A 23207-nucleotide genomic window follows, 5' to 3' on the forward strand; every position below is an offset into this window, starting at 1 on the left:
CCCTCGGTTTAAATATCTTTATTGATATACCCTATTGGTTTAAATATCTTTATTGATACAAAACACACCCACCCACCCCATGGCCAGTAGTTCTGAGGAGCCCCACATCCAGAGGCCTAGAAACTGGCTCTTTGGTTTCCATCTGGGGGCCGAGGAGAGAGAGGCTCTATATGGTCTCCTCATGAAGTCCCCGGGAGCCCCTGTCGGGTGGCTCCTTCAGTGCCCTGGGCCTTGATGAAATGGCATAAGTCTCAAGCCCCACCGCCTCGCAGTTTCCCCGAGGCCTGGAAGATGGACTTTCTCAGGGGGAAGCCGGGCCGAGGCAGCGCCCTCTGCTGGCGCCCAGAGGTCCCGCAGGTGCCGAGAGGCGGCTCCGCGCGCAGTTCCCGGTGCCGCGGCGGGTCAAAGGCAAAGGCTGAGCTCCTTGCGCACGCGGCAGCGGTGGCACTGCACCACGCAGCACCAGTGGAAGCGGCACAGGCAGTTCTCCTCGAGAAGCACACTCTCTTGACGGTGCCCGCGGCCGCAGCACAGCAGGTCGCAGCCGCTGAGGTCCGGGGCGCTGCTGTTGCAGGCGCGGCCGCGGGTGCCCGGCGAACCCGTGCGCCGGTTGGGGGCGCAGAAGTCGGGCGAGTCGGCGGCATAGAGCAGGTCAGCGCGGCCCGGCGGCTTGAGCGTGCGGACGGCGGGCAGCAGAGCCTTGCCATCGTTGGTGCCCATGACACGCGAGGCGCCGTGGAACCGCTCGAGCAGCCGCGCGCCCACCTCGCGGAACGGGGGCAGCTTCTGCCAGCAGGTGCGCAGCGCGCACGAGCCGGACAGGCCGTGGCACTTGCATTCGGTCCGCGTGTGGCTCCGCACGGCCTGCGGGGAGCATAAGAGCAGGCGGATGGGAACAGATCCGGGAGGTGGGACGCAGAAAGGCCCAGAGGACCGACAGAAAATAAGATAGGGGAGAGTGGTGAATGGAAGACAGCAAAGAGCAGATCAAAAAAAAAAAAAAACCATAAAAAAGCGAGATCGCGCAAAATGGGAAGGATGAAATCACGGGCCCGACACCCGGGAGAGGAGGAGGAGGAAGAATGGTGGAGAAGTGGGAGCAGTGGGGAGTGGGGGACAGTATGCAGTGTAGAGATTCCAGGATCCAAAGCCAAGGAATGGGGGAGAAAGCGGAATGGACAGCAAGAGTGAGATTCTCCCTGGAGGGAGGGGGTAAAGGTGGCAGCTGTCGCACGGATTCCTCTTGCCAGCCAGCCTTCTCATTCCTGCTCTCAGGGCCCCAGGCAGAGCAGGCTGCCTGGGCTCTGTCTCCGCCACCCCTCCCCAACCCTTTCCGACAGGTATGTGGGCCTGTCTGGACATTCCTCTCGGAGTCCCCTCATCCCTCCCCTGCCCAATGCCTCAGGCCAGAACCCTACAAGACATAGGATGTGGGGGTTCCCTGGCACAAGCTAGAACTGAGGCATAGGGTGCAGGAGGGCCCCTATGAATGCCCTACTGACAACTGAAACCCAGGAGTCCTGCCCTTTATTTACCATTTATGTCTGAAGCTGGAATGGAAAACTCACAAGCCTGCTAGAGATTTATGGGGTCAGATGCCCCAGGAAGATCATTTCCGGAAGCTCAGAGTCCAGGGGCCAACCTTATCTACAGTCTTGAAGTCTATGGGCCCCCTCCTAGGCCCCTTCTCTTTCCCCTCCACACCCCCCAGGAACATCTGACTCATACTGCTTCTTGTCCCTAAACAGGAGCTCCTGAGGCCCTCCTCATCATAGAGGGAAGGGGAGAGGCTGCCAGGGCTCTGGGCAGGGACTGGTCTGGGGTTGCCAGGCAGCCAGTTGACAAGTGCCTAGACTGTCACAGTTTTCCTGGCCTCTGCCTGACCCCTCCTACCATCAGGATCCACTCCTCGTCCTTCTCTCCTTTCCAAGACCATTGTCCCTGGAGCCTCCCTCATTTCTCCCAGCTCCCCAACTTCCAGACCCCATACCTTTACTGGGCTTCTGTCCTTTCTGTCATCCTTTGCCTTGGTCTCCCTCCTCAGCCCCTGCCCTGGCAGCCTCTAGCCACCCAAGCTTTGCCCTACTCGTCCTGTCTTAGAAGTATGTCCTCCCTACCTGAGGTCCCAGAGGCCTTGGGTCCTCTTCCCTGGGTGTCCCCTCCCTACCCTGCCCACTGGGCCATTAGCCCCTAGCCCTCCCAGGCCCCCCCAAGTGACGCCCTCTTCTAGGTCAGCCACCTTGCCTCCCACTGGCCCAACCACACCGCCAGCCAATCTTCTCAAGTGGCCTCCCACACATTAACAAACTCCTACACTGTGTACCCCACTCACCCCTTCCACAAACTCACTCCTCCTTATATACCAGTCTCCACATCCTTTCAAACTCACCCACACTCCCACATTTACACACACACACACACACACACACACACACGCGCGCCCTTATAGGTGCCTGTTCCCACTCACCAGCCGGCCCGCCTCGTTGTTATGAAGTTGCACCAACATACGGATGTCTCCACGTCCCCGTTTGTGCTGCGCGTCCATGAAGAGCCTCGACTTCTCGTCCCCGAAGTCCACGTCGTCGCCGCAGCCCCCCCACTCCCAGGCGGCGCTGCCGTCGGGGGACCCCGCGGGGCCGGGGGGCCCTGGGGTGCCTGGCAGGCCGGGGGGCCGGGGTGGGGCCCGGCCTCGGGGCGCCTGGCAGCCGCACTGCAGCAGCTCGCCCATGGAGCAGGCCTGTGTGACCGCATGGCTGGCACCCGCCGCCGTTATAGCGAACACGAAGGCCGTCTCCCGGATGTCTGCGGAGGTGGGGAGGGGCGGTCAGACAGCAAGATCCGGGCTGGGTTCTGGGGCGCTGCGGTGGGCGCGAGGCAGCGTGGCGTGGGGCTGGGAGACGTGATGGGGCCGTGTCCTTTGACCCGTGGGGGGAGTGGGGCTTCGTGGACCCCCCCCCACCCCCACCCTCTCCTCTGACTCCCCCAACGGCGAGACAACAGCCCCCTCCTGGGGTCCTCCCCACACTGACCCTGTTGCAGGATGCGCCCGAAGGCCTTGCTATGGCTGGAGCAGTTCCAGCGTCGGAAGCGGAACTGGAACTGGCATTCCCGAACCCCCAGCCGGGCGCCCCGCGCTAGCTCTGCCACCACTTCTGGCTCGGCCTGGCACAACTCAGCCTGCCGCCCTGCGAGCCGCCGGGCCTTCCTGCAGATGCTGGTAGGGTCCATGACCAAAGGGCTGCCCACGGCCCTGGGAAGTAAAGAACAGCAGACCATGGTTGTAACTGGAAAAACTTGGGGGAGGGGCGGGAGACCAGCCCCGCCCAGCTAATAGCCGGGAGCTGTGACATGCCTCTTGCTCCACCAGCACCCTCAATTGAGACAAAGATTGTCCCACCTGGTTCTCTTACTATTCCGTGCGTGTGTGTGTGTGTGTGTGTGTGTGTGTGTCTGTCTGTCTGTCCCCTCTGAGCTAGATTCTAGACTGAAATTGCTATAGAGTGAAGAGTTAGTATTATCCTTCTGTGTACACCTTCATTGATAAATCCTTACAGGATTTTGACTCAAGGTGAAGGCATCTGGCACCAGGTAGACCAAGGTTAAAATTCACCAGGCCTAACCCAAAAGGGAAAGGAAGAGGACATTAACGGAAGGGAGATCAAGCAAGCCATCATGGGGCTTCCCTGTGGTCCAGTGGTTAAGAATCAGCCTTGCAATGCAGAGGACACTAGTTCGATCTCTGGTCCTGGAAGATCCCACGTGCCTCCGAGCACCTAAGCCAGTGTGCAACAATTACTGAGCCCATGTGCTGCAACTACTGAAGCTCTCATACCCTAGAACCTCTGCTCTGCAACAAGAGGAGCCACTGCGATGAGAAGCTAGGCACACTACATCTAGAGAATAGCCCCCACTTTCTGCAACTAGAGAAAGCCCTCACAGAGTAATGAAGACCCAGCACAGCCAAAAATAAAAATAACAAATAAATGCAATTAGGAAAAAGAAAGTAAGCTGTCAAACAAAAGAAGGTACATATCATAAAGAAATATAAAGAAGAGTAGACAGTGTCAGAAAAGGATCTGGTCTTAGCGGACCACAAGCTGGTCTTGTGTTAGCTGATTAGCCCCGATGCGAGAAAGGTAGGGCAATCCCAGCAATACAGCAAGCCACGGTACGTTAGAGCGGTCAGGAAAGGGTGCCTTTGAGGAAAGTCACACCCCCTCTCTAGCCCAGATTTCTCCTTCTGTCAGATTCCACCCCCACCCCCACCCCCACCCCCACCCCCGATATCTCCCTGTTTCCCTGAGCAGGAGGAAGGCACTGGGGACTGAGTCCCTGAAGCAGTGTTGTAAAGTAGATGACACTGACCCTTCTCCTGCTCTAGGGTCTGTGACTTTTCCAGAGCAAGATGGCAGCAAGCCAAGATCAGTGAATGGGGTGGGGGTTGCAGGGCAGATAACATAACTGATTGGGGAGGGGATACTCCTTGGCTTGGTGGGTAAAGACCTTACTGGGAGTTCCACACACTTTCAGAAATCCCTCCACTCTCAGCCTTTGTTTCATCCAAGGCTAGCAGTTCCTTTTAGTTGCTATACATCAGACTCCTGAAGATTCACTTGGCTGGGTATTCACACCTGGAGGGGACTACTTTAATTGGAATGCTCTTATTTGAGCACTTAGCTGAGATCTCTGTCTGGTAGGAATAAGTAGGTAGAGCATTTAGGCTGATGGTAATTTGAAACCACTCAAAAGCCTTTAGCAGAGGGTGGAATAAGATTTTGGGTGGGGAGAAGAGACGTCACGAGAAAGAAAATGTGGAGGAAAATGTTGGTAGATATGTGCCAAAGGTCAAGGTGGCCTACTTTTCAGCTTAGCTTTAGTGCACATCCACTCCACTGTCCCCATTTGCTCCGCAAGTGCGGGCTGCCCAGGCATGTTCTGGGCCCACAACAATGAGATGTAATGGGCTTAAATAGCAGCAGGAGGAATTTAGGTCTTAAGGTAGAACTTCTCTCACTAAGGAGTGAGATGCTTGAAGACATGATTGCAGGAAGATGTGTAAACTCAATCCTTGAGCTCAGTCCTCAATCCTGTAAAGTGTCCTACCACACTCCACCCCACCCCCATCACCACCCTGCCCAGTCAGTGTCATCACCCCTACCCCAGTAGTCCAGGAACCAAAGTTCTCTCCTCAGGGGAGAGACTCTCATAATCCAAACCTGCCTGCCTCCATGCTTAGGACTTGCCGTCGCTGCATTCCCACTGTACCTGGGAAGGTCCAGCCCCAACCCTTTCGCATCTCTAGAGGAGTAATAGATGGGGCAGGGGCAAGTGGGCCAAGGGTAGGAAAACCCCTGGCTGTACAAGTTGATCAGTCTCTATCTATCTATCTTTATTTCTATCAATCTATTCATCCCCCTTCTACTTATCTCATTTATTACAAAAATAATTGGGGGCAACTTCCAGTATGGTTGTACAAGGTTGGTAAATAAGACTATGGAACACCTTGAGAGTTAGGACTATTTTCATTTCCCATGGCAGAGTTTTAGCTGCTTAATTTGTATTTCCCCTCCAATTTTTATTATGAAAATTTGCATATTGTAAACGATTACTATGCTTCTCCAATGAATACCATCTAATACATGTTTTTGAATGAATGAAGGAGCCATCTAAGGAGAAGGTCCTCACTTGAACCCTGTCCACATGTGGCTTCATGACTCCTAATTAGCTTCCAGAAACATTTTCTCCCCAGCTGGATTTAGAGGCAGGGAAACAGGCCTCCACACAGGCATCCAGCTCCTCTTCTGCCACCTGCATCTTGAGAACTCAACCTGGGAGCCTGGGACTCTGCAAATTCGTCTTCCCCACTCCACCCCCAAGCTGCCAAGTTCCCCAGTCTCCCCTCCCCAATCCTGCCCTCTGCTAACTCCCTACTTTCCCAAGGCTGACTGGCCTTATCTTCCCAAGGTTACTCTGTCCCATCCCGCTTCTCTCCCTCCTCCTGCTCTGGGGAAGTAGGAGAGGGTGGGGTGTGCAGGCGAGAAAGGGAAAGAACCTCTTGACCTTGTCTTTTTCCCAGAAGCTTGAGATAGGAGAGGAATCAGGAGGAGCACGACAGGCAGAGCCCCCCAGGAGTTGGGGCTGGCCCTCCACAGGGTTGAGGGGCTGCCCTGGAGTCAGTTTCTGGTCTGGGTCTGGCTCCTCAGGCTGGCTGGCTGCCTGGGAACTAGACTTGTTTACAAGCCGGTCAGGAGGAGGGATGGGCAATAGTAGCAGCTAGAATCCCAAGGGACCAGCTTGCTCCCTGCCCTCCTGTCCTCACTCCCATCTTCAAGTCACAGGAAAGGAAACTCCAGAAGGGGACTGGCAGGGAAGCGTTGGGCAAAACACCAGGCCTGTCCACTCTGGGTGAGCTGAGCTATGCTGAGCAAGTCAGTTCCCTCTCTGGGCATCAGGAAGATAAGGAGTTGGCAAGACAGACTCGAATAGCCTCTCTAACTTTAACACCATCTTTAACTGAATCACAAAATATCTCCCCCAACGCCCCTCTTCCTTTGCCCTCCTTCCTTCCCTTCTGCTTGCTTAGGGACTGAACTCTGCTTTGGGGGCCTCTGAGTTCGCATTGGCCTGAGATCAGCCTAGGGAAGAGGTGCCTGTCTGGAAGCATCTGCGTGTTGGGCTGGGGCTGGTGGTTGGAGCACAGTAGTGGTAGGAAATATATAATATGTATGATCTGAGATCCTAAACAAATAGCCACTCCTGGGCATAGAAAAAACAAAGCTACCCCTAAAAGAAATCAGTACATAGACAAGAAGGAACAAGCCTGGGTTTGGCCATTCTAGCTGGCTTGGCCTCCTGTGCCAAGATCTCCTTCCCAGGGACCTCAGTTGGTGGAATAGGTAGCCAAATGGGGTGGCATCCGGGGGCAGCCAGTTCCTATTGGCAGCATCTGTGAATCTAAGCCTTGGAGGCCTGGGTTTCTGGCCTAACTTACCTTTCCATGCCTGGATTCAGAGGGTGGAAAATTTTCTAGTCCACTTCCACCCATTTCACCCTTATTGTACAGGCAAGCAAGATAGAGGACTGACCCTGGCCACTCAATGGGGGAATCCCCATTGCAAGAAATTTAGGCGAATATTTTAAAAACCAAAGGGACTGGAGGGAACAGCTCTCCCGCCCTGAGGGCTTCTGATACCTCAGGGGCTCTTGCATACTGTCCTCCACATGGTCCTTAGTCTGATCAGGGTTGGCTGACTCTGCATCCATCCCAGATCATACCGCTAAGTTTCCAGACTCAGAGACAACCCCGCCCCCTCCTCACTTCTAAGTCATCCAAATCTCACACAGCATCTCTCCAAACTTGCCTCAGATCCCACCTGCTCTAAGGAGCCTCTGGTGGGCCCCAGACCTCACTGACCTCCCCCACCTGCCTCACTCCTGGTGTCACTCATGGTTGGGGGGTGGCTGTTGTTTGTCATCCTGGCCGGTGGCATAATTATTTAGTCACATCTTCTTATCTTATCTTTGCAATTAGATATAAACTCATTCCAGACAAAGATCTCAGGGAGAAGTATAATGTCATTAGCAGAACACAACTCAGGGCCTTGAGAATCCATCGGACTTGGGTTTGGATCTGGGCTCTGCCCTTTGCTGGTTCCACGATGTTAGCAAGCCCCTAGCCGGGGAGGTTGGCCTTTGTTGCAAGCCTTTGTTGAATGGATGAGGAAACTTAACCTTCTGAACTCAGTGTCCTCAACTGTAAAGTGGAAATAAATAATAATACCTGCCTACTTGTCAGGTTACATGATGAAAAGAGCCTGTCCAGAGAGTGGCCTTCCACAGGTGACTTCCCATTCACACTCTTAATCATCTCCTGGGCCTGCACAGTGCATGGCAATCAGGCAGCATGTGTGAATTCCTGAGAACATGCTTTGCTCCAATTCTCCTTAGCCTGGATCCCAGTATCTCCTCCTCACCTGCCAGTCTAAACCATGGACCAGGAGCACCCTCCAAGATCACCCCACCCCTCCCTCCCTTCTCCAGCCAGTGCTCCTGGGTGGATTCTTGAGACCAAGAGGTTCTGAGGCCTGCTCCTCTAAAGGGTCTCACAGCCAGATCCCCACTAGTTCCCCACACTCATTCTGGGTACTCCTTAGTCTGACCCTCAGCTCCCAAGAGCCAGCAGAGGGAGCCCTGAGCCCTGGGGCTGTGGGTGGGGGCTGCACAGGGGTGGGGGAGGTGGGTGGTGGAGAAGGGGTAGAAAAATGTTGCCTGACAGCTGGGCTGCCGAGGAGGCTGGGCCCGGGCCTGTGCCCGGCCCGCCTGTCCTGTCCTGCTCTGTCTAACTCAGTAATTACTGTTCCCCCTCCCCCAGTCCCTACCCCCACCCCAACCACCACATCAAAGTCAGTAATGCCCCAGCTCCATTAACCCCTACCTCCCCGCTGCCCACCAGCCACCCCATTCCCTGGCTCCCCAACCCTGGCCCAACTGGGTTCTTTCTGCCCAGTCCTAGGTTCTGTCCTTCCCACCGCCTCACACCTCTCCCCTTGCAGGGGCTTTCCCTGCCCTGAATGACTTCCCCACACAAGATGGCTTGCTGCTGGTCAGAGGCCTGGACACAATGACCATCCACTGGATATCCTGCAGAGAGCCTGTCCTGTGCCATCTGCTCTCCCATACAGAGGTGGGGAAGCACTGTGAGAAGGGGAGGACGGGAAGCAGAAGGAGCCTGTGCAGGGGCCTGTACCCCTTTCCTCACCCCTACCCCTACTGCACACCAGGACACAGTACTTAGCAGGAGGTGGACTGCTGGTCCCCAGCCCTCAGCTACTTGCATTCTGGGTGGCCTTGGGCAAGTCACCTCCTGTCCCTGAACTTTGCTAGACTTCTCTCACTGAGAGTGAGAAGATTGGGCCAGATGATCTGTAAGGTCCTTTCTAGATCTAATTTCTGGATCAAGCCGAGGGCTTCAAGCTGGAGGAAACAGGCAAAGAGACCAGGTGGAAAGTGGGTGAGGCACTTGTCCAGCGACCTTTCCCTCCCTGTGCTCCTGCTCAGGCAGTCCAGGGGAAGCACCCAGGGCCTCGCCCCACCCTGCCCCTGGCAGGAAGGAGGGTGCAGGCTAGAGGGCGCTCTCCCCACTCCCAGGGGACAGGCTTCTGTGTTCCTCTGAGCACCTCCTGCTCTGGCTGGCTGGGTGCCCTACCGCCAGCCTGACTGCAGCCCAGCTGCCCGCACCCCCCAACCTCCCCCCATCCCGCCGCCTCATCCCCTCCACCGCTGCATTTCTTCATCGAAGTACACATTCTGGAATCCCCCTGGCTGGGCCCTGATGATCAAGCCTCCCTCTGACTTCCCCCACCAACTCCTGCTCCCACCCAACTCCTGGCTTCCGATGAGAACGGGGCAGGAGGGGACTGCACCCCCCGGGAAATGTCACGGTGCCAGGACTCTGGTGGGCTCAGGGCATGCTCTGGCCTGGACCAAGCCAGCCTCCTTTTGCCCCTGCCCTTTTCTGCTCACAGCCCCATTGTCTCCCTCCAGGGGAAGCTGCCAAGGCGAGGGGTGGGGAGGGCTGGGAGGGGAGGCCTGGATGACCACCCTACCCCCACCAGGCACCCTATCTTAAGCTTGTGGGAGCCAGCAACAAGACTGACCATGAAGGGTCAGGGGCCTTAGCGAAAGAGAGGATGGGAAGGGGGTGGTGGAAGTCACAACTGGAAAGCCTGGGTGTCAGGAAGAGGCCTGGGTCCTTTCCCTGCCTCCCTGAGAGGCCAGAGCTGACCAGTCCCTGGCTCCTGTTTCCATAGGAAAGATGAGATGGGGGAAGGGAGTGAGACCAAGTGGTGCTTTTCCTAGTGGAACAACGGAAGGGTTAGTTTCTTTCACAGAAAATATCAAATGGAAAGAGGAAAGGAGAAGAAGGGAGATTGATTTGGCTATTCTGTGAGAGTGAGCTATTTTCTACATCCACTGATTGAAGGTATAAATAAAGATGGGCCAGATATTGAGAAGAACTTCCTGGAGGAGGATGAGAAGGGGCAGAGAGCAGGATGGGAGGGCTGGGAGCTGATGACCAGGACAGAATCTGTCAGGGCCAGAGCATAAGCTGGATAGCCTGGAGGCAGTAAGCTGGACAAGATGACCTCAGGAGAGCCTGGCCAATGTCCTGGAATCTGGGATTCTGTGATTCACAAAGATATGGTTACAGATGAGAAAGAGACAGACAGAGGTCAGAGACAGAGTTTAGAAAGCACTAGAGAAGGGGGCCGGAGGGAAAGAAGCGGGCAAGAGGGAAGAAATTGGAAGGGGAAACTTCTGGGGGACCTAGAGCCAGGTCCGTGAGCCTGAGGCCTGGGCCACGCCCCTCCAGGGCCCTCCTTTCCTAACCAGGACAGTCCGGTCACTCAGAGTTCCCGGGGAACTATGTCTTCCCAGCCTGGCTGCTGCTAGAATGACAGCATGGAATGCAATGGGCTGCAATGGGCTGCTGTGAGGCCAGCTGCTTTCCTGTTCACCGCTGGAGCTCCGGCCTGGTCAGTGTTCTCTGAGAAGCAGGAAGAAAAGAACCAGCCAACCAGTTCTAGACATCAGGGAGCAGCCTGGATGTTTCTTGCCTGAAGAAGCTCTTGCTTCAGGTGAAGCCCCAGGGGTGGGGACAGCCTCTCCAAAGTATCTGAGTGAGCCAGCTGCCAGACACCTTATCACTCCAACTCCTCACTCTTCACCCGGCTTGCCCTGCAGCTGTGGCCATGAAGGCCTCTGTGTTCTTCCACACCTGCCCTCCTCCCCTCCTCCCCCACTCCCTCCTTTTCAGCTTCAGGGTCAATCTCCAAGGGATGAGGTCTCTCTTCCTCTGGCGTGGCTCCCACCCAGCAGCCCCTCCCAGATGAAGGAGCCACCATGAACACAAACCCCAGCAGAACTCCATACAGCTGTCCCCAGCACCTTTAATCTCCAGGGCCCTAAAGGCAAAGGCTCCTGGGAGGAGCGGGGAAAGGGGACCCAAGAGGAGAGGGCAGTCAGTGAAATGCCTAACTGGGTACAGTGTCGAATGCATGGAGTGCAGCGAGAGCATAGAGAAGGCAAGAGAGGGAAGACAGAGAGGCAGCGTCATGGAGGAAGTGGTATTTTTAAGTGGAAGGATGTTAAAATTGGGACAAATAGTAGGGGGTGGAGTGGGGTGGGGAAGGAAGGCAACAGCCCTCAGGGAGAAACCTGTCTCCATACTTTGAGAAAGGGCAAAGTTAGGACAGGTGTGTATGGGGAATAAGAGATAGAGATCCCTTTGCAAAATTTTGCTAGAGACCCTAGATTTTAATTTAAATTGATCCCCCTTTCACCCTTGGAGATTCTGGCCAGAACCTGGGGTGTGGAGGAGAGGACTTACATTTAGGAGCACCTCCCAACGTCAGATTATGTTGTAGGTCATCCCACCCAATCCTTCTATCAAGCCTTCCAGGTAGGAGGACTGACTCCCTATCTTACAGTTGAGACATCGGGGAGCAGGGAGAAGTGACTTGCCCAAGGTCATAGGCTTGACAGTGGGGGGAGATTAGATCGCAGTTCTCTTTATTTCAAAGCTGCTACTGCATTATTCTAAGTCAGGATCCAAGGACGCATGTTCCCTGGCCGGGACTTAGGTCGCCCTGGCTTGGCCCCCTCACTGACACCCTAAGGGACTTCTCTCCTACATCATGGAAGTGGGATCGTGGCCAGCAGCTCCCTGTGTGGGCATCCAGCTATCTTCCTAGAAAAGAGGGAACTGCCTGCCCCACCCCTTCTTCCAAATCCGCGGGTGGGAGAGGAGTGGAGGGTAGAGAATCCAGCCAATGACATGGCTGTATGCAAATAGACAAGGTTTTTACTTGTTAGGATTGGCTAATGTACCAGCGGTATCCTTGAAGTCCCTCCTCTCTAAACACAACTATTCCGGGCGGGTCCTCGCTGCTCCCAAGACTGAGAAGGGGAAAAAAAAAGGTCTAAGGGATCCGGATCGCTGAGCGGTCCCGGCCGGGCACCCACCTCCCCAGCCTCTATGCATCCCGCAAGACTCCAAGTTCTCGCAACCTCAGCTGCCTATGTGTCTGCTCTAGCTAGGGCAGTCTGGGAACTCGACCCCATCCCTTGGCTGGCCAGGCCTTGCTCCCTTCCACCAGGACCCTCCACGATTCCCAGCAGCACATTTTTTCATCCATGACCTCTACATCTGGAAGGGCCAGGAGCTTGGGTCCCTTTTCTGCCTTTCCTCCTCTTTGCTCGGGGAGGAGAAAGTAGAGAAAGCGAAGGTTCTGACTCAGTTTTCCCCTTTACGCTTCCTTTCCCGCCTCTACCACCCATTCTGAAGGAGCCCAGAGAGCAGCTGATGGGTTTGTGGGCAAAGTGGGGGCGGAAGAGGCAGCTACTTGACTCTCCCTGCCAGTGGTTTCCCACCTTGTTCTTCTCTTTCCCCCAAAGTCAGCCTCTCTCCCCTAAATCCAAAGCCGTCTCAACACACACTCTTTTATTCATTCGTATCTCAGACTACAGATCTTGCCCCCATCTCCCGGTATCTCTTTCCTACCTATAAGCTGATTCTTCGGTGACCTGGGTTGAGCGCGTAACCTGCGGTGGGGGTGGGACACAGAAGGAGGAAATACAGTAGAATGTAGGGAGGGGGACGGGAGGGGTGTGTGGGCACGTCTAAGTGGCAGTACAGAAATGCCCCTAGAGGAGGTCGGCAGGAGCGGCACGCACCTCCCCCTCGCGTCTCCAGCTGCCTAGGGGCTGGGCTCCACGCACAGGTAGAGCTGGGAGGCGGCGGGAACGCGATCCGGAGCCCCACCTTCGGCCCCGAGGTCCCCACGTCCGAGCTCCAGGGGCCCCGCGGGAGCTGCCAGACGCAGCACTCACCACCACAGTCCGCCGACGTGCGCCGGACACAGGAGCAGCAGCAGGAGCAGCCCCAGGCGGGAGGGCGCGGGCGGCTGCATCGTGACAGCTTTAGGGCCGGCGGGTGCGGGCAGGGCGCGAGGCTGAGGGGCCAGCCGCTACGCGCGGGGGCCCGGGCTTCAGGGCGAGCGCGGCGGCGGCCGGGAGGCGATGGCTCCGGCGGTGGCGGCGGCGGCGGCGGCGGCGGCGGGGGGGCCCATCCTGGGCGAGGAGGGCGCGGCGGAGGCGGAGAGCGGACGGGGCAGCCAGAGCCTGTGTCTCCTGCCGAGCTCGCTCGGGAGAAGAAATCAGAGCCGGGGGCGGGGGTGGGAGGGGAGCGGGGCCGGGGCGGGGGCGGGGGGCAGGGGGGCCGTGGGGGTGGCAGTTGCGACAGTCAGGCGGCGGGACTCTCGGGAGGGAGCCGAGCGCCCCGGGGCGGCGGGCGCGGAGCTCGGCGGAGGGCGGGGCCCGAACACGCTCGTGGCTGGGGGATCCGCCTGGCTCGCCCCCTCACCTCGCCTCTCTCAAGGCCTGGGAGCCCCCCGCCGCCTCTCGGAGTCGGGGGCAAGGAGGGGCGGGGAAGCAGGGTGGAGAAGGGTAAGCTGGGGGAAGGAAGAGGAGCGAAGGAATGGGGGACGGGCTGGAAGGGAGACGTTTGACAGGTTTGTTGACTGTAAAGAGAGAAAACTTCCCAGGAATGAGGGAGTTTGGGTTGGGGGGCGGTGCGGAGTGGGATGCTGGAGCGGGGGCCGGGAGACGCAGTCGGCCCCCGGCGCTGGGTGCTCCGGGGAGGGGTGTCGAACTCGGTGGCTGGATGGGCAGACTCCGGAGGGGGTCACCTCTGACCGGACCCCGCCTCCGCGCCACAAGCCCCCTTTTTCAGCCTTTTTGAGCACTGGAGGAAGCGATGGGCCTCCACTCTGCTCCCCAGCCCCCGCCTCATCAGACCGGCACTCAGGGGAGGAGGTGCGGGAGGGCAGATTAGACAGCAAGAGAGAGGAACCTCTTTATGGCCTGCGATCAAGCGCTCGCACGTGCAAGCGAGCGACAGAGTGGAGGTTGCAGAGAGAAGGGTCAGGACTCGCTGTAGCCGGGCCTCGTGGGTCCGAGGGTCCCTGCCTCATCGCTGCTCCCCCAACTTGGCCGGGGCTGGAACGGGTGGGAGGGCAGCTTCAGGTGAGATGGCATTTTATCTGATTCTCTAATGCCACAAAAATGTCTTTGATGCCCCTGGCCCCCTCCCCACGAGGGGAGATCAAAGGCCCCCGTGGGGAGGAAGGACAGCTCCATTCATCACGCCAAGAGCGCTGGCAGGGAGCTGTAGTCCCTGCTCCCCGCTCCCGCCCCGTGTGCCCCGGGGGTGCAGAGGGACAGGTGGTGCAGGACATTCCATGGCAAGGGCCAGTCTCCCTTCCACCTCTATCCAGAGGAGTCATCAAGCTGTACGGGTGCTCCTGGCTGGAGAGAACGACGGAGGACCTCAAGCCCACGTGGCAGAAACTTCAGGCTCTAGAGGAAGCTCCCGGTCTTCTGGAGTGTGTCTGTGTGGGGGGGCAGTGGGGAGCACCTGAACTTGGGGAGTAGGGCCACTGCCAAGAGAGATAAGAGAGAGAAACAACCTGGTGAGCAGAGAGAAGCCACGATTCTGAGTGTAGGGAAAAGTGGATCAGGATGGACTGGGGGTGTAAGAAAAAACCACAGATGCAGGTCCCAGGGGAGGAGGCAGATCTGAGAAAGGAAGGATGAGCAAGTGGAGAAGAGAAAAGAAATGGAGAAACGTTGGCCTAGGCACACAGGGAAGCCCCTGGGTTTGCTGGGACCCCCACCCTAGGGCCGCGGTGTCCGGGTTCAATCAGTCTAACCCCTTGTCCTGGGGACTGAGAGTTCTGGTGAGGGTGCTGGAGTGCTCTAGAGACGGGGGCTAGTGGCTGAGAGAGGTAGGGGGCGTGGCCCAAGTGCAGCCCCTCCCATTTTAGCCTTTAATAGCAACCAGATGCCAGGCACAGCCTCTGCACCTCTTAATTTTGGACCCAGTTGCTGTTTCTGTAGGGCAGTGCCAACTCCGGACCCTGCACACTCAACAATGCAGCAGAGGTTGGGCCCACACTCAGGCCAGATGGTGCTGAACAGGCGGCTGGAGGGCTCTGGCTGGGGGTGGGGGTAGGTCCCTAGAGGCTGCAGGTGGCCAATGACCAATCCCCTGGGAACTATTGCCTGGGTTCCGAACCCTCTGCCCCCCCCACCCCCACCCTGCTACTGTTATTACAGATTATGAAATGCTCTCCTGATCCTGCATTCTTCTCCGAGGCAAGAATTTTAATGTATTTGTCTTTGTCATCAGGGGACCAGGGCTCTGGGACCGCCCTGCTTCTGCCTGAGGAGGGAGCGCCCCAAATCTGGTCCCTGCTCCCTCCAGACCTCAGCCTCTCTCCACTACCACCCCCTCATGCCCTAGCCCTGCCCCTCACCTCCCCCCTCCTAAGACACGGTCTCTCTGTGGGGTGGATAAAAATGATGTTATTGAAACAACAGAATTGGGAGCAGTGGCAGGGAGCAGGGATCAGCTCAGGAAACTGGGGCGTTTGCCAAGAAGCCTTCTCCCCCGCAGGCGGCCTTTCTGCCCCCACCCCCCACCTTTCCTACAAACACACACAGAACGCCCCACCCTCCTGCAGTACTCTCTCTGGCCAGACCTTGTAGAATATTTGGCCACCCCTGGATTTCCCAAGTCCTCATCCTTCCCCTGACTCAAGCACCCCAGAATCCCATTCCAGAAACAGCTGGCCCACTAGTGCCTATGGAAGCACTGGGGCAGGGAGGGGTGGGCTGCAGTCGGTGATGGGCAGGTCTCCTGAAGCCTCAATTCTCAAGGCCTCTGTTCCAAGGGCAACCTTGCCTCTGGTCACTGCTTTCTGCCTTCTCTGCACCCCCATCTAGGAGTTGGCTGGCATCTGGGCAGATTGAGAGCCATGACTTCACTCCTGAAGCCCTCAAACCTTCACAGAGATGAGTTCAGATGTTCCTGAGGCTTCAAGCCATCACTATCACCTTGGAAGACCCTCCACGGAGAAGGGCTGGGAAACTAGGAGGTGGAAACAGAGGCACACAAAGACAGATCAAGACGCATACACATGCATGCGCGCTCACACACACCCACAGCTGGGCATAGGTTTCCAGACAGCCCCGCAGAAACCACAGGAGGCCTCCCCTCTCCTAGATGATGCTGGTAACGTTCATCCACAGGTAGGGCTGGCCACACAGGTGGGCTGGCTCAGACTGAGACACATGCTGGCTTTCCTGGAGATCAGGCACACACACATGCACACACACACCACCTCTGTAGCATGGATGGAGTGCCACTCTGCTCTCTTTCTCTCTGTCCTCCAGGCCCCTTCCACCTCTTCCCCCATCCCTCCACCTTAGGTCTAGGCTTGTCCAAAAGAGAGGCGGGGAAGGAGAAACAAGGTTGTCTGGCTATGGGGTTGGAGAGGAAGGAGGGGCAAAAGTGGGGACTGTGGAGGGGGAGAGAGGCAGCTGGGGATAGATAACATCAGATTCGCTGCAGGGGAAAGCGGAGCCCTCTGTCGGATTCTCTCTCTCTCTCACTGTCTTTCTGTGTGTCTTTTCACGTATTTTCCATCTCCATAATTCAGTCTCTGTTTGTATCTGTCTCTAAATCATTTTCTCTGTTTCTTTGTTTCTCAGAATGACTCAAGCTGCAGGAGCCCAGGAATTTGGGCCTGTGACCCTTCCCCTCCCAATTGCCTCTTTCTCCCTCTCGCTCCCTCCCCACCATCCTCCCTTCCTCCTTCTGCAGCAATGAGACCTGACTCTAATTCTTTTAGGGTGGTGATGGGACTTGAGAATTCCTCAGGGTCCTGGGTCTCTGGGTCCCAAAAGAGAGAGAGAGGAAAGGCCAGCCCTCTAGAGAGATGGAGAGAAGGAAAAAGACGAAAGGAGGAACTGCTGTCCTTTCTGAATCCCAGATGCTAGTCCAACTTTTTCCAGCCCACCTGAAGTCATGAGAATGTGCCTTTCCAGCCCAGAGTGGGAACTCAAACGCCTGGTTCCCAGCTTTAGCCAGTCTAGGTCAAGTGTCCCCTGAGATTGCCTCTGGGCCTTTGTCCAAGGGAACCCCCACCCCAGGCCCTAGTTCCCCATAGAACCCACCTGCCTTGTATCTTCCACATCTCTCAACCCTATCCGTGCTCCAGCCTTCGCATCACTCCATCAGTCAAAGGGAGAAAGAACTCGGTGGGGTGGGAGGGTGGGACAGGGGGAGGGGGAACAGAGGCTGAGAGGGAGGGATTGCTGCTCGCCCACCAGGACTAGGCTGGTGGGAAGCCAGGGAACATTTGTTTCCACTTAGCTCAGCCCAAGTGGCCCCAAGGAGGAGTGGTTGGGCCCAGGAGCCTCCCCAGACATCCCCGTCCAGGCCTGGCTCCAGCATTAGAGGCCATGGGGTAGGCAGAAGATCCCTGGCATGGCCTCTGTGGTTCTGGAGACAAGTCCCCATCCTCTTCTCACACTATCACTCCTTCCCCGGTCACACCGCCTATCCTCACTGCTTCAGCCCTCACCTCTCAGGGAATCAGATCTCCTCCACCCAGACCCAGACTCCCTCCTAACCGCGTTGGTGTCTGCTGGCTCTCTCTCCCTGGATAACAGTCAGCAATTTTTTTTATAGATCACACACTATGTGCCAGTTGTTGTTGTTATTTAGTTGCTCAGTCATGTCCAACTCTTTATGATCCCATGGACTGTAGCCCACCAGGCTCCTCTGTCCATGGGATTTCCCAGGCAAGAATACCAGAGTGGGTTGCCATTTCCTTCTCCACCGATGTGCCAGGCACCCAGCTAAATAGTGGAAAGACAATGGTGAGCAAAAGCAAACATAATCCTCACTTTCATGGAGCCGATGGTTTTTAATCATATCATCTCACAAACAAATGGAAAAATCACAACTCTGACCTGTGCTTCAGAGAAGAGAGACCACTGTGAGAGGCTCAGGCAGAGGGTTGATCAAGTCAGGGAAGGTGGAGAAGGCCTCTCAGAGGGGGGAACCCCCCAAGTGAGATACAAAAATAAGTCAGAATTAACTGGGAGCTACAAGGGAGGGAAGAGCATTTCTGGCCAGGGGAGCAGCTGTGAAAAAGCCCTGCAGGGATATGAAGAAGGCACCAGGGTGGGGGTGGGGAACATCCACTCAAGGTTGGCTTGAAACTGACAAGAGAGTAGAAAGCAACCTGGTGGGAAAGAGGCTGGAGGGACAGGAGCAGGGGCTGATCAGACCAAGCAAAACCTTACAGGAATGGAAGGGAAGTTTTTTCTTACTTTAAAACCAATGGCAATTCTTTTAAATACATGTGAAGAAGGGAGCATAAAAGATAGGGGGGAACTGCTAGATTAAAAGAGAACTAACAGACATAAATTTTAAAAACCAGCCAAATATTTTGGGAACTCTAACATTTCGGGATGCAGGCTTGGATCACAAAGAAGCATCTTTGGATGCTTACCATAAAAGTCAGGTTAGTGGTTTCTCTGGGGGTGAGAGAAGGTGGCACATGGAGTGGGATGGTAGCCAAGTTCTGCCTCCTTTCATGGCAGCTGGTTTCAAGAGTGTTTCATTTGTACATTGGGTCTATACTCTTTTCTGTATCATCTTAATAAAAAAATGTTTTTAAGCAATGGGAAGCAGTGGAGATTTCACTGGGACAGTGGGTAACACTATCAGCTCTCCATTTTGAAAAGAGGGGGTTGGAGAGGAGCCAAAGCGCATGCAAGAAGATCAGTTAGGAGATTCCGCAGTGGCCCTAAGTGGTCCAGGAAAGCCTCTGCAACTTCCACCTGCGTGGACCACACAGAGGTGAGGAAAGAAGCCGCCAGTGCTGACTGCTGTGGAGGAAGTAGAGTCAATGGACTTGTGGAGAGGTTGGAAATGGGATGAGGAAGAAGAAGGGGGCAAGGGTGGTGCCTCTGAGATATTTAACTGGTCCCACAACAGAATGAATGGTGGGATGTCCACTCAGGCGATGAATGCCGGAAGAGGACTAGCGTTTGGCGAACCTGAGTGGGAGAGTTTGAGTCATGAATTGAAGATGCTTTGAAAACATTCAGAAGGAACTGTCAAAGAGGCAATTGGATATATGGGTCTGGAGCTCAGAGGGGAGGCCTGAGACATCCTGAGGTCGGGTGTAATTAAGCTGAGCCCAGAGGAGAGTGCGGAGTGAGAGCAGCCTTTGTGAAGTCGTGTTTCATGGCTGGATGAAGGGGAAGAGGCTGCAAAGGAGACTGAGGCAGGTCACAGAGGCAGGAGGGGGCAAAAGCATCACGCTTTCCCAGAAGCTGAGGTGGCTCAGTGATAAAGAGTCTGCCTGCCAGTTCAGGAGACACTGGTTGGATCCTTGGGTCAGGAAGATCCTGTGAAGAAGGAAATGGCAACCCACTCCAGTATTCTTGCTTGGGAAATCCCAGGGACAGAGGAGCCTGGAGGGCTGTGGCCCTTGATGTATCCACAGAACACGCTTAGGAAAACCACTGAATCAGTTAGATCTCAGGCTATTTTGCCAGAGCACAAGGATAAACCTGACCATTTTATTGCTGTGACACTTTCATGAGCATACCTCTTACAAAACCAAGTCCATGCTTCTTGGCGTGGCATTCAGGCCACACTACCATTGGGCTCTCTTGGGATCTCCCCAACCTCATCTGCCTGTTAGTCTCCACCAGAGCTCCAGACTCACAGTGGTTCTTGGTCAGGCCCCCACCTCTGGCCCCTACCTCCTCCCCTCCATGCTCTTCTCACCTGCCTCTTGTCCCAGCTGACCCAGCTCAGCCCCCACGTCCGCCAAGATCCCACCCTGTAGTTGGAGACAATCTTTCCAATTCCCAATCCCTCAGAGCACTTGGAAGCTGTTTTATAGGAAGTACAGCATTTCAAGTTGATTTTGTCCTCCACTTGCTTGTGAGTTTTTGAGAAGGTGTGATCTATGTCTCCAGTCCCATCATTTCATGGCAAGTAGATGGGGAAAAGATGGAAACAGTGACAGACTTTATTTCTTGGGCTCCAAAATCACTGTGGATGGTCACTTCAGCCATGAAATTAGAAGACACTAAAAAAAGAAGATGCTTGCTCCTAGACAGCATATTAAAAAGCAGAGACATCACTTTGCTTACAAAAGGTCCATGTAGTCCAAGTTATGGTTTTTCCAGTACAGATGTGAGAGTTGGACAATAAAGAAGGCTGAACACCAAAGAATTGATGCTTTCAAAGTGTGGTGCTGGAGAAGACTCTTGAGAGTCCCTTGGATTGCAAGGAGGTCACACCAGTCAGTCCTAAAGGAAATTAACCCTGAATATTCATTGGAAGGACTGATGCTGATGCTGAAGCTCCAATACCTTGGCTACCTGTTGTGAAGAGCTGACTCACTGGAAAAGATTCTCATGCTGAGAAAGATTGAAAGCAGGAGAAGGAGGCCACAGAGGATGAGATGGTTGGATGGCATCACCGACTCAATGGACAGGAGTCTGAGCTAACTCTGGGAGATGGTGTAGGACAGGGAAGCCTGGCGTGCTGAAGGCCATGGGGTGGCAAAGAGTCAGACAGGACTTAGTGCCTGAACAGGTCTATGTCAGGCAGTGGAACGAGGGTGGTAGATACACTACTAGAGGGGGCAAAGCAGATTCAGCAGGGGGCGGGTGTTACCTCCTCACCCAAACCAGGTCTTTCGGACCTCAAGTGTGAAACTGGGGTTCCAGTGGGGAAAATCAGAGGATTTCTTGATATCCCCTCTCCTGGTACACACACATACACACACACCCCACCGCTAACAGGCTGCTTAGGCTGTCTCAGGAAGCCTAAGCACAGAGTCACAGCGCCATCTCTTGGCAAGATGGGACACTGGTCCCTAGGCCTTAAGAGAATACTTTCTGCAAGGTCACCATAACAGAACTGCAAATTTAAAAAATATTAGAACCAAGAACATCAATTTGCTAAGCAAGTAACAAAATTTTAGAAGGTATTTCTAAATTCAAAACTGACCAAGAAAACCCTTGCATATTGCTTGTGGCACTATGAATTTGACCATGCTTTCCAGAGGGCATGCTGACAAAACTGATCACTCATATGCTTTGCATGATTTTACCTCTGGGGTGATACGCAGTGTAAGCTACGTAACAGGAAAAAAAAAGAACTTACTCTATGCATACAAATGTAATTATAAATATGTTTTTCTATGTTGGTGAAGATCTAGAAGTTTATGCAGTACTTAGCCAGTAATAGGATTTAGTTAAACCAAGTATGATCTGATCATTCAGTAGAATATTGTGCAGGCATTACAATGACAAATACATTCACTGTATTGAAACAAAAAACAGTTCCTATAAAATAATGCCAAGTGACCAAAAGAGCACCCAAATTATTATTTTTATAATAAAGACTATGCAGGACTTCCCTGGTGGTCCAGTGGTTAGGAGTCCATCTTGCAATGCAAGGGATACAAATTCTATCCCTGGTTTGGAAGATACCTAATGCGATGGAACAACTAAGCCCATGTTCCACAACTACTGAGCCCCTGCTTTAGAGCCCACAAGCCCAGCGACTGGGCCCATATGCCCAGAGCCCACGCTCCGCAACAAGAGAAGCCAAGAAATGAGACGACCATGCGTGGCAGAGAAGAGCAGCCCCTGTTCACTGCAACTAGAGAAAGCCCCAGTAGCAATGAAGATCCAACGCGGCGGAAAACAAATAAACAAGTTTTTAAAAAGACTATGCAGTGGAAACAGCGAGAGCAGCAATAAGGATCAGGGGAGGATTTTTAAATCTTACAAGTAGTTGGACCATAAAGAAGGCTGAGCACTGAAGACTTAATGCTTCGGAACTGTAGTGTTGGAAAAAACTCCTGAGAGTCCCTTGGATTGCAAGGAGATCAAGCCAGTCAATCCTAAAGGGAATAAACTTTGAATATTCATTGGAGCTGAAGCTCCCATACTTTGACCACCTGATGTGAAGAGCCAACTCATTGGAAAAGACCCTGCTACTGGGAAAGATCGAAGGCAGGAGGAGAAGGGGGCAACAGAGGATGAGATGGTTGGATGGCATCACCAACTTGATGGGCATGAGTTTGAGCAAACTCCAGAAGATGGTGAAGGACAGGGAAGCCTGTCATGCTGCAGTTCATAGATCACAAAGAGTTGGAGAAAACTGAGCAACTGAACTGAACTGATAGTCAATTAACAGTGTTGTGGTAGTTTCAGGTGAACAGCAAAGGGACTCAGCTATACATATACATGTATCCATTCTCCCCCCTGGAGAAGGCAATGGCAACCCACTCCAGTACTCTTGCCTGGGGCCAGAATCCCAGGGACAGAGGAGCCTGGTAGGCTACAGTCCATGGGGTTGCACAGAGTCAGACACAACTGACGCGACTTAGTAGCAGCAGCAGGAGCATTCTCCCCTGCAACCCCTCTCCTGTCCAGGCTGGCACATAACACTGAGCAGAGTTCCATGTATGTAGTAGGTCCTTGTTGGTTATTCATTTTAGATATAGCAATGTGTCTATGACCTTCCCAAAGTCCCTAACTATCCCTTTCCCCCAGCAACCATAAGTTCATTTTCTAAGTCTGTGAGTCGTTTCCTATTTTGTAAGTTCATCTGTATCATTTCTTTTTAGATTCCGCATATAAGTGATGTCATTCGATATTTCTCCCTTTCCATCTGACTTAGTGTGACACTCTCTAGGTCCATCAATGTTGCTGCAAATGGTATTATTTCATTATTTTAAATGGCCGAGTAACATTCCCTTGTATTAACATATTTATTTATTTCCTTATTTATTTGGCTATGCCAGGTCTCAGGTGAGGCATGCAGAATCTTTTTTGTTGTTGTGTTGCAGCATGTGGGATCTAGTTCCCTTACCAGGGATCAAACCTGGGCCCCCTGCATTGGGAGCTTAGAGTCTTAGCCACTGGACCACCAGGTAAATACCTGTATTAATAGATATGTACCTCATCTTCTTTATCCATTCCTCTGTCAATAGATGTCTGCTGCTGCTGCTAAGTTGCTTCATTCGGTTGCTTCTATGTCTTGGCTATTGTAAACAGTCCCACAATGAATGTTGGGGTGCACGTATCCTTCAGATCACGTTTTTCTCCAGATAAATGCCCAGGAGTGGGATTGCAGGGTCATATGGTAGCTCTATTTTTAATTTTTTAAGGAACCTCCATATTGTTCTTCATAGTGGCTATACCAATTTACATTCCCACCAACGGTGTAGGAAGATTCCCTTCTCTCCACACCC

The 23207-nt window shown here is 54.3% G+C and overlaps 1 protein-coding gene across 1 annotated transcript; it reads right to left on the minus strand.

The window, feature by feature from the left end:
• On the minus strand, positions 6-13193 carry WNT6 (Wnt family member 6). The gene is made up of 4 exons (XM_018059324.1): positions 12892-13193; positions 3030-3250; positions 2468-2802; positions 6-864 (listed from the first exon to the last, which is right to left on the minus strand). Exons 1-4 carry the CDS (start codon positions 12969-12971, stop codon positions 403-405), a joined length of 1098 nt encoding a protein of 365 aa, XP_017914813.1. The 5' UTR covers positions 12972-13193; the 3' UTR covers positions 6-402.

Source organism: Capra hircus, chromosome 2 (assembly GCF_001704415.2).
Source record: "Capra hircus breed San Clemente chromosome 2, ASM170441v1, whole genome shotgun sequence".
Taxonomy (NCBI): Eukaryota; Metazoa; Chordata; class Mammalia; order Artiodactyla; family Bovidae; genus Capra; species Capra hircus.